Raw genomic sequence first — 11,719 nt, 5'->3', positions numbered from 1 at the left:
AGGAAGGGAGGAAGGGAGGAAGGGAGGAAGGGAGGAAGGGAGGAAGGAAACAACAAACCACAAGAAACAAAATACATATCTCGTCCTATAAATTCATCAATTCCCCCAGCGCTGAAGAACTCTGCTTCCCAAACTCTCTGCGACCCTCTCCCCCGCAATGACCATGCGTCTCTTTATTCTGCCTTTCACTTTAGTTAATGGGTCTGGTACAAACGTTTCAAGTATGCATTCGATTTACAATAAAAACTGCTTTAATAAAGAAATCTAACTTGACGGAAGGTCAACTATGAGACAACAATTTGTTTTAAAACAAAACCTCCTGTGTAAATAAACAGGATTTGCTGGGGCCTCAGGAGATCATGCAGCCTGGCCAAGCAGCCCGGCCAAGGCATAAGGGAGGGAGCCCCCCCACAAGGAGCCCCATTTGGGGATGGCAGGAATGACACGAGAGTGGAGCCTGCCAGCCCAGTGCTGGTGGCTGAGGTAGGCATACAGCCTCTGCTAGGCAGACAGACTAGACTGGGTTTGGAGACACAGGACGCTGTGCAAAGGCAGCACAGCCACATCCTGCCTTGAGTCCTGCAGTACATACCTAGAGGCAAGAGAACATAATGCAATGGCAGTATAGTCTGCTTGCAAAAGGAAGCTCCGAGCACACGCAGATGGAGCAAGCATGATCTTGGCCACCGAAGCTAATAATGCATCTGGGAGCAGATGAGGTGCCACTGATCTCCGAAGCTGCCAGTTTTGGTACACACAAACAGCCCCAAAGCTCGCGTGGGCAAACACCCACTCTGCTGCCTTCTTTGCCAGCAGCAGCAAAGCTGGGGGAGCAGCAGCAGTGTGCTCCAGCAATGCTCTGCTGCTCCCCAGGCAGCGAGCTCTGGTAGCAGACAGACCTTCAGCTCATCCCTTGTCTTTTCTGGAGTCACCCCTGCATCATTATTCCCTCCAACATGCCATTTACAAGTGCTCTGCAGTTTCAAGACCTTCCGCAGGCTGTACTCCCCTCCAGGAATCACAAATAAATCACCAATTACTATGCATGAATAGAGAGAGGAAGAGGGTAATGAGTCTATGTACATATATACATATGCAATGTTTGAACACAAAGAGCCGTAAATTGCATTCACAGGTGGCATTCTGGATACCGCCAGAGCCTCACAGACAGAACTATTCATAAACCAGTCACCAACATGAATGGGTTCAGCGTTCCCCAGAAGCCTATTGTGTTTCCTATATATTACACCATAAATATGAGTAGCATCAGACTTTACATCCCTGCAACAAAAAAGAAGGTAAATCTTGTGGCTACATGCAGGATTAGCACTGGCTGGCATGAGTATTAATGGTCTCCTCGTTGCATGAGGGTTATTTACAGCACTTGCTCTATGTTCCCATTTTGTGCTCGCTGTGATGAAGTGCCACTTGTTTAGAGAACCCTGTAACAAACATCGCAGCCAGAGGGGAAGAAACACAGCAACCTACCCACTCTATGCCCACGCACCAGATGTGGTTGCCGAGCCCTGGGTTGGCAGCTACGCAGGTCCCGTTAGCTCGTTAACGCTCGATGCATTCCATCAAACCGTCCGCTGATTCCTTCCATAACCGCCACTCCTCTCTCAGTGATTTTGATGAGTTTGCAAAACGGGGCACAAAAACTGAGTTGTGTTTCTTGTATGCTCAGCCCACGGTACCCTATCCAGGCAGCCTAGCAGCAATGTTAACTTGGTTGGAAAGCTGCAACCCCTTTACATCCAGCTGGACCTCTATGTTATGAAACGAGGCTTTTTTCCTCTCCTCCAGCCAATCCATTACGCCTCAGTTGTACACACAGCACCCAAAGCACTGAGTGCAACGCAAGGCTCTGAGTTGCATGGCCCCGCTCTTGTTGAGACTGTCAGCTTGGTGAATGCACACTGGCTGCCTATGGAAACCCAGGTGAAAGCATTCAAATGCAACTCGACATGGCCAAGGGGTGCCCAGGAGTGCCCCTTGCTCCCACCCTGAGGAAGCCTCGGGCCGAGCAATGCCCTCTGCTGCTACATCAGCGCATCGGCCGGGTGCGCCGGGACACCCAACCGCTCACTCCATATTAGGAGCGCTTAATCCAGCACACTGTTATTGTTCTTCAGCCAGAGAGAGCTCTGGCGTGCAGAGGCAAAGCAGTGAGCATCTGCTGCCCAACTACACCCGTTTCATGGGCTGGGTGGGCACTCGGCTAAACTTAGCTGTGAGACGGTTGGTACCTGGAGGAGCTCCTGTTAGGGAAGTTTGAGCCCTCTCCAAAACCATCTCAAAGAGCCTTCTCTCTCTCATACACACTTCCCTGAGGAAAGGCAGCAGCATGAGAAACCACATGCAGGCGTGCACAAGCACAAATTACAGATGTGGAAGCACGGCTGCAATTCAAGTGAAGCTGTCGTTTTCAAATTGGCAGGGCAGGTACGTGACAGCTTCCCGGGCAGGGAAAGCTGCCAGCCCTGCTCCTGCTCCAGCAGCATGGATGAGAGGAGGAAATCCCCCCTACAACAAGACAAATCAGAACAGCTCCGAGGTGACTCCACGCACGCGGGCAGCCCCAGCATGAGGGTGCTTTCCGCAAACGTTCCCACTGACTCATGGGCACCGAGCCAGGCTGACAGCCTGTCGCAAAGAAAGGCGTTCTGATCGCCTCGCGCTCTGCCGTTCCTAAACCCGTTGGGAGGGAACCTCCGACAGCGGGACCGAAAGGGACGCGTAACACGCCGGCGCCGTGGGACGGGACAAGGCACAAACGGCAGCGGGACGGGGAGAGGGAACTGCCGGAGGAGTTCGCGGAGACGGCACAAAGCACTCCAACCGCGTTCCGCCGGAGCGGGGACCGCCCGCCCTCCCTCCGCGTTCACCCCGCTCCGGCAGAACGCAGCGGAGGGCCCTCGTCCGCCCGCACAGATCTGCCAGTCCCTCCCGGGGCATCTCCCCTCGAGCGCCCGCCCGCTCCCACGGTGGAGACGCAGCCCCGGTTCTACCCGCACGCACACGGAGGTGCTCCCCTCCTTCCCCCGCCCGCAGGACCGCGGCACCCCGCGGGCCAGCCGCTCCCTGAGGTCCCGTCCCTCCCGCCCCGCCGCCGCTACTTACCGAGGAGGAGGACGAGAAGCAGCAGCGAGACCAGCGGCGGCCGCGCGGTCCGCATGGCTGCGAGGCTCGGGGGCGGCCGCCCTTACCTCCCGCCGCGGGGCGCCGCGGGCCGCCGGTAGCCGAGGCGGGCGTCGCGCCGGGCCCGGCGGCACAAAGGGAAGGCGGCGGGGCCGGCACGGGGAGGCGCCAAGGCGGGCGGGGGCATCGCCCCCGCAGCGGGGCGGCCGCCGCGCCTCCCCTCCTTTCCTCCCTGCCCGCCGCCCCGCTCGGCTTTCTGGGGAAGAGGCGGGAGGAGAGCGAAAACCCTCCGGGAGGTTCGGGAGGAGGCGGAACGGCGGCCGGAAGCCCTCACGCCGAAAAGTTGCGGAAACCAACGGAAAGCAGCACCCAACCGGCCCGCCGCCCTCACCTGCCCGCCCGGCTCTGTGCCGCCGCCGCGGGGTGCCCGGCGCTTCCTCCGCGCCGCCAAACTCCGCCCCCGGCCCGCCCCGGCCCGCCCCGCCCAGCGGAGAGGCGAGGGTTGCGGCGCGGGGTCCCGACGGCAGGGCGGGGGGAGCTGAGGCAAGGGTAGAGCCCGGGGACAACTCGGGTCTCTTTGTGTTCACGGGCTAAAAGCAGCCTTCGGGGGCTCGTCGGGAGCCGGCTTGCTGGGGAACGTCCTAAACGCTCCCTTTGTTCTGTGCGAAGCCGACGGGGAGGGCCGAGTTTGGGCCGAGCCCGTCCCGCTGTCCCGGGGCCGCCGCGGTGCCTAAGGGGCGCTGCCCTGTGCCTAAACGCCGGGGCCGCGTCGAAACCGCAGCCAGGAGGCTGCGAAATGCTCGAGTACGAAATGCTCGAGTACGGCTGTGCTGGGCGCTGGGGGTTGTGTGGTTTGTAAATTAAAGATGAACGAGAAAGCGCTTCTCAAGAGTGCAGATGTTTGACCGTTCCTGCAAACGAATTCCCCAGCTGCTCTCTGGCTCAAGAAAGTTGGATTAGAGACAAGGAGAGGTAGCGAGAGTGGAGCTGGGGTCCGCACAGACATTCCCTGCCTGTGCACACAGCGCTGGATAGGGCACTGGTGCTGTGCGTGCAAAGAGCCAGCCTGTCTGTGCCACACGAAGACAGGGCACAGCCCCGACCTCCTGCTGCCCTGAGGAGCTGTGCAGCAGGAGGCAGGAGCTGCCTAGGTTGCCATATGGACGCATTGCTATCCCCAGTGTGGCGGTGGTAGCAGATCCAGCGGCAGCCAGCACTCGGTGACCCAGCAGATTCTGTTCCTGCGGGCTAATAGCGTTAAGCTGTGACATTTTCCGAGTGGGAGGTTTAATTTGCAGCTCTGTCATGCGCTCGGAGCGGAGGAGCAGAACGATGGGAGAGGTGCGGAGGAGAAAGGGTTAGCAGTGTCTTTGCACTGGAAATGAAGCTCACGCTTTGGCCCTTGAGCTTTAATTACATCTACGGTGCCTTCGAGTGAGAGTTGGAAAAGGAACAGGGTGTTGATAAGAGCGGGTGGAAAGTACTGCTGTGTTTGCCTTCTCTCTTAGGAGATAGTAGGGCTGAAACGTCACACAGGGGATCCAGCACATTCCTGTGTGGACAGATTATTTCCATCTTGGGATGGAAACAGAGGTACGATTCAGGCGAGTTGCCCAAGCAGGCAGGGCAAGGCCAGGAGCAGTGTGCTGCTTTCCTAGTGCTGAATGCATATCCCTCACCAGCAGAGCCTGTTGCAAGGGAATTCAAGAGGAATTTAGGTGCGTTCTTGCTATTTACAGCATGTGTGTGAGCACATGTGTGAGCACAAAAATGCCCCGCGAAAATGTTATCACAGACACACTGAACATCCACATCCCCTTCTCAGAGCTCTGGCAGAGTATTGCATTAATGCACGGGAACAATAAAAATGTAAAAAGAGCATGGAAATGACATTATAGCATTATAAGATTAATCCAATTCCAGTCGAATTAGATTACAATAAGAACTGCATTTGCTAAAGTCGATTAATGGGAACCTGTGTTTCCAAATTTTCATCACCTTTGCTCTTGTTCTTCCGCTTGACCCCAATAACAAAAAAGGTGTTGGTGTACACCCGAGCACTTCAGAGGGCTCTGCAATCTCTCCCTGATCTTTGGAGAAAAACCCAATCCCCTACCCTGTATCTGTGAGGAACTGAGCCTCCGCTGGGGCTCAGCTGGCTGTTTCTAGATGCTGGTGGGGCTCCCATGTCCTGCAGATGCCCATCCACTCTGGGCTCCATTCCCATGCCTGGAGGAGGAGGAACAGGATGGCCGCTTCTCAGACAGGCATGTGCAGCACGTGGTGATCATGAGGAAGCTTCCCAGGACAATTGTGCCATTGAGAAGCGCCTTCCCCATGGCAGCCAGACTGTTTAGGTCAGGCCATGCGCATGCTCTTTGGTAGGAGGATGCTGCAATAGTATTTGCAGTGAGGAGCTGCATCCTTTGCCCTGGGAAGCAAAGTGACATCATTGCCCCAACTCCATGTGCTCTGCTCACCCAGGTAATGGCAGCAGAGCATGGCAAAATGCAGTCTTGGCTCATGCCAGGCCTGTGACTACGTGATTTGTCCCAAGACCATAAAAGAAGATCCACAGCAGTTGTGGTCTTCAGGCTCGAGAACGTGCATGGGAGAGGTCATGATCCGGTCCAACCTCCCCTGCCATATTGCTGAAGGGGAGACAGGAGGCATACCCAGAGCTCAGGGCTACGGTGGGGAGGGATAGCCACAGCAGGGAAGTGGTGAAATCACTACTTCTGGAGGTGTTCAAGAACTGTGTGGATGTGGAACTGAGGGATGTGGTTAGTGGGCATGGTGGGTGTGGGGTGGTGGTGCGATTGGGAGATCTTAGTGGTCTTTCCAACCTTGTTGATTCTGTGATTCTATGATTTAGCTGGACTGCAATGTTGCTGAAAACATTTTCTCCAGATCTTATTTACGTTGCAAAGTTTTCAACATCGGTTTCACCCAGAGGAAAAAGAACATATTTATATTTAATGGCCAGCATTTAAACTGCTTTAAAACGATCTGAGAGGCTGCAGTTGGAACAGAGATAAAACGCTAACTGCCCTGGCACGTGGCACGGCACTGCCATTGCAGGAAGGCTGGCATTGATATTTGGGTGCAGCACAGCTCGGGTGTGTGCATGGCACCAAGGCAGCTCCCTGGCTGCTGGTGAAGAGGGTTCCCATTTGTACTCTGGACAGAGGGATGAGGAGAGACAGAAGGAGGGAAAAGCACAAAACCCTATGTATAGATAGATAACACGCTTCCAGATTTCCAGGACATCTGTCAGCAAGCACCAGAGTGTATGGCAGCTAATCCCTTTGCAGATTTTCTTTAACCGTTGCTTGACAGAAGAGTACGCCAATCATTTCATAAATGTCCCCACGTCTGAAGTGGCTTCTCTGCCTGGGGTTATGATCTGTCTGTGAGGCAAGCGTGACGCTACCGGCTTGGGAATGCTGCTAGGGAAACGTCTCGCTGAGTGATGTGCAGCGACCCCCAGCATGTGCCGAGCTCGGAGTGTTTGCTGGAAATGAAAAAGTCCAGAGGTGAGGAGGCTGCTCAGCTGCTTTCTAATACTACCTGCCAAAAGCAAGCTCGGGTCCCAGGTTTGTGACGTTCTGCAGGTTGATTTAAAGATTTCCCTGTGATTTGTGTGCATGCCAGAGTGAGACAGGTGAGTAAAGGACTGGATTCCAGCCTTGTGATTATTGGCAGAGCAGCAGTTTGTCTTTGTTTTCTTATTTTCACTGGGAAGAAAAGTGTCATAGAGAAATGGGCAAATAAGCATTCCCATCGTCAACGTTTCTTAGGGGCAACCAGAAAAATAATGGATGCTTCATTAGCAAAAAGAAAAAAAAAAAAGAAAAGAACTCCTTTGCCAAAGTGACTTTTAGCCTCCTATTCCACAGGACTTTGAGCTCCTGGTCATACTTCACATGTGTCCACAGAATCGTTTTGAAGAAAGAAAACTGATTGCCTGGCTAGATCTAATACTGTGGGACTCTGGGTGTGGCTGAATTCTTTCTAAACAGTCCTGGACAAGTGTAAAAAAAAAAAAAGCAGTTTCTCTGCTGCTGTCATCTATCGTGAAACATTTCTTTCATCCAGTTAGCTATGATAAGCACTTTGATTGTTACTCTGAAAGAAGTATGTAATCATTAGGCTTCAGAGTCCACGCCTTCATTTCCGTGATTGAAGCCAATTCATAATTCATACTTCTCTCAATATTGGCCTGACAGCAGATTTTGGAAGATAGCAGCAACCTGCTTGCATTTTGCTGTGGGCGTTGGTCACCTTTATGCAATAACCAGGTGATTTGGGAATCATCTAGGAGGGAGAAGTCCAGGATGCCCTACCTGGTCTTCCAGGATTGTTTTGCATTTTCCATGTGGGAATCACCACAAACAACTTGAAGTATTTAAGAAAGCAGGAACAAAAGGCCAGGAATCTCATCTTCTGCCTGGATGCCTGAATGTGAAATTTTAAGACTTGATCCTCTTGTTTGTCCCCTCCACCAAATTGTTCTTTTTTAACAGGAAAAGTCCTGGGGGACCTGGCAGACAGCTAAATGAACAAGAACCAGCAACTCGCCCTTGCTGCAAAGAAAACTCGAATGGCACTATGGCTCAGATGGCTGTATTAGGGGAAGTGCTGCCAGCAGGTGGAAGGAGGAGATCCTTGTCCTCTGTTCAGCACTAGTGGGTCCAGTCCTGGCCCCCCAGTACAAGAGAGATCTGGACATACTGGAGAGACTCTCGTGAAAGACCAGGAAACTGGAGCATCTCTTCTATGAAGGGAAACTGAGAGCTGGGGTGGCTCAGCAGCTCAGCCTGAAGAGGAGGACTCAAGAGGGATCTTAGCAATATTTATGAATACCTGCAGGGATTTGGTACAAAGAGGACAGATCTAGGCTCTTTCGAGCATTGCCCAGTGGCAGGGTGAGAGGCAATGGGCACAAACTAGAGCACAGGAGGTTCACTCTGAACATCAGGAAGCACTTCTGTACTGTGCAAATGACAGAGCACGGGCACAGGTGGACCAGAGTGGTTGTGGGATCTCCACTGTGGAGGTCATGGTGCTGGGGAGCCTACTCTGTGACTGTAGTGCTTATGGAGAGCAAACAGAAGCAATGAAGGCTCCCAACTCAGTGATTGGTTTAGGACTCAGGTAGTCAGAAGCCCTGCTTTAGCTTTGATCTCAGCTCACCTCAGGGTTACAAAGCTTTGTGGTTCAATCCTTCCTCTTCAGCATTTCGTCCCCCATTCGAGGAGCACAGCCCTGCAAGGCAGCCCTCTCCAAACATGAAAAGCTTTGTTCACTCAATTCCAACCCCAACTGCAAGCTCAGAACATGGGCAGCCGGGCACCTGCCTGCAGCACACAGCTTCTGCACCACTTTGCCTGTGACTCATCACCTCTGACTCCTCAGCTCCTGGAGTCTCCCAAGGGAGGCAACAAGTTCTGTGCATTAGTGCTGTAGCCAGCTATTTTAAATTAGTGCACTGGCAGAGCAAACGCTGTCCCGCTCCTTGCATTGAGATGTTGGCAGCAGCTTGCCCAACCCAGACCCACTGTGCCCTTACAACAGCCAAGCAGGTAGGCCTGCAGGTGAAAAAGCAAACCTACATCTCCAGAACCAACTGGAGCCAGGGACACCTCCCTCACTTCTCTTTACTGTCATCTCCCACCCTTTTGAATTGGGAGAGGAGGCAACAGGTCTGCTGGATGCTCACTGCCAGGCAGATTTGCTGTCCTCAGCAAACATCTTTCCTGCAGACATGTTTTAGGATAAGGTCACTAACACATCCTTCTCTGCTTTGGTTTCCACCCCAAGATGGAAAAGTAGCACTCACTGCAGCATCTCATGCACTTTCTGGCAAGTGCCCCTGCAGCAGAGGAAGAGCTGCCAGTCAACATGGTAGCACTTGGACTGATCTGTGTGGGTGCAGAGACAGAAGTCAGGTCTGATACTAACCTTCTTCCAAGGCAGAAAGCAATCAGGAAAACATACCCAAAGCACTCTGGTAGAAATACACCAAAATGAGATGTTTGCAAATATATCACAGATTGGATTAGATGATCTTAGATGTCTTTTCCAACCTTGGTGATACTGTGTATGTGCTGAACAGACCAGCAACTGAGCCTAAGAAGGAGCAAGGCAGAAGTGTTGCAATGAAGCTAAACTCCACTTCCACCTCAGTATGTAAAATACAGCAACATTATAATGCAAACACAGCATCATCATGCTATTTCACAACTCACTCCGATGGGATGGTCCTTCACACTCATCACAGGATCTTCTCCATACCAGCAGGACATGAGTCATCCTCTTGCTGGGCAGTGGGGTGATCTTGGAAACTGTCATAGTTGTTAGGATCAACAGGCATGGAGTGTGGCTCCTGTCCATGTGGAGAGAGAAGGGAAAAGAAAATGCCCTGATTCACAGTTGTTGATCAGTAAGCAGAGTCACAACAGATGCATGTAGATAGAGGAGCATAAAGAAGCCATGAGGCAACATTAATCATTGTGATTAAGTTACTGATGTGTCTATGTTTGCAGTAACTTTGTTTATTTTTTAGTGGCCACACATGACAAGAACTCAGGAGGGATGTGAAAAGGATTGAGAACAGAGTGCTATGGATGTCCACGAATGTCTCCTTACTTGTCACACAGGTACAACCCAGAGGTGTTTGTTGTGCAGTGGCTTGAGTGCAGGCCATGTGCTGTGGGGCAGGGATGCCATACAAGGTATTAGTGGGGAGGACTGGGAGCAAGAATGGGCTGAGCTTAACATTGCTGAGCTTGAGATTTTGACGACCATCCCTAAAGAAACAACAAAGAGAATTACATTTTAGGTTGGACTGGAGAAGATGGATGCAAAGAAGAGCAGCAGGATGATTTGTGATCAGATCTAAGACAGTGGTTGGAATTCTGTTGGTAGGTGAGGCTGGGGAGAGGAGACAGGACCTGTTCTGCCCTCTTAGAGTCAGGAAGCTGGCAACCTAAAGCAAGGCGGATTTAATCTGTATGGAAGCATTTCTACTTCATGTGCTTGTCGCTTCCTGAAATGAAAGTGCCTGTGTTGAGAGAGAGAAGGAAAAATAAGAAGAGCAGGATCCCCTCTGTGTCTTCTGTGTCTTCCCCTCCCTCGCAGGTCAGCCATCAGCAGCCCTGCAGGAGGCATGGTGTTAAGTGAACAGCAGCAATGCTGCGCTGTCAGCACACAGGGGTCCTACAGCTGCTTAGGGAAGCCATCAGCCCCCTCTGAGGGCAACACATGAAGTTTTGCAGAGTGGAGCTTAGAGCAGGATATATGGGGATCAGTATTAAGAAGGACTCACTGTGCCCAGCTATCCCATTTGCAGTACAGCCCAGCAGTCCTGCCAAACAGCAAGCAGCATAACTAGGTAGAGCTTCCCAGAAGGGAAATTACAGTCCAAGTGCATTTTCTCTATAGGAAATCCAAAAGAAGGGAAAAAAGAAGCCCTTATCTATATTTATAAGATGAAGCTTTTCCTACACGAATAAACCTCTTAACACATTTTTCTGGGCGCTGAGGTTATATATTTAATAGGTTTTTCTGGTATCACTTAAAAGTAGATCACCACCATGCAATGACGCCTGCTGCACTCTTTTTCTGGCATCCTCACTAGCTCCCTTCACCCGTGCCCCCAGTAACTGGAGCACCGAGTGTTATTCTCACCAGACTGCAAGAGAGGTTTTTCCTTTACTTAGGAACTTCTTCTGCAGAACTGCTTGATCACCTCCTTTTTTGACCCTTCTTCTAACAAAGCAGGGATATGACACTTCTTGGCAGGGGAGGGAAAGCTCGAACCCTAACGTAACCCTAGTATAACTTGGCATTTGGACTTCTGTTTGACCTCTTTCTCCTTTCTGCTATGCTGTGGGCAGAAGTTTCATTTTGCTGCTTTATCATCTCTCCCCTCTTTATTAAATGCAATAAGTTAAAACTGCTGCTGTTACTGCTGTCTCTCAGGAGGGCAGAACTGAGTTACTCTGGTGTCACTACTGTGCTTCTGACCTAAGAGAAAAACAGTGGCAGAACTGCACTCCTTTACCTCTCCAAAGAATAAATATCATGCACTGATTCTTGAGCTGTAGCTCACTGTAGAGTCCTCTGTTTCCTCCATCCACTTCCCACTCTAGGACAAAATAAATGCCTCTTCAACTCAAGAGATTTATCTATTCACTTTCGTGCATGGACAGAAAAAACATTTCTTCCCCCGCAACAATGCAGCTAACTCTGGGATAGAGCATGACAGCTATTTCACAGCACAGAAGGGGTGGCAGGGAAAATGCAGTTGCTTTTGTCTGTAGAGATGGAACGGCAGATTGGAATGGCAAATACTGCAATTTAACTGGAACCTTGAGAAATCCTTCACGGTTTTCATAATTTAGTCCAAACAAGAAAAAACGCTGCTTGTAAAGACTGGGTCACCACAGCGCAGGCTGACTCAAAGGGAAGGGCTCTGTTTAGTGAAGCACAGCACTATCTACTATAGCACCCACATACTTCTTAGAAGTCTTTCCATCTCCCAAGTGAGTAAGCTAGTTTCTGCTTATTTGTG

General features: G+C 51.5%; 1 protein-coding gene across 2 annotated transcripts in view; it reads right to left on the bottom strand.

The window, feature by feature from the left end:
• Positions 1-3,189, bottom strand: part of IGSF3 (immunoglobulin superfamily member 3) — a 77,395-nt gene extending 74,206 nt beyond the window's left edge. For both annotated transcript variants that reach the window (XM_042809761.1, XM_042809762.1), the window contains exon 1: positions 3,124-3,189. In XM_042809761.1, the coding sequence (XP_042665695.1) occupies positions 3,124-3,178 (55 nt within the window). In that variant the 5' untranslated portion in view covers positions 3,179-3,189. The remainder of the gene's footprint in view (positions 1-3,123) is intronic.
• Between the last annotated feature and the right edge of the window lie 8,530 nt (positions 3,190-11,719).

This window comes from Centrocercus urophasianus, unplaced genomic scaffold (genome assembly GCF_019232065.1).
Source record: "Centrocercus urophasianus isolate 14NV4802_14NV808 unplaced genomic scaffold, USGS_Curo_1.0 seq_12, whole genome shotgun sequence".
In the NCBI taxonomy this organism is placed as follows: domain Eukaryota; kingdom Metazoa; phylum Chordata; class Aves; order Galliformes; family Phasianidae; genus Centrocercus; species Centrocercus urophasianus.
The sequence above is the reverse complement of the archived record's forward strand: the minus strand, read 5'-3'. Positions and strand labels throughout refer to the sequence as shown.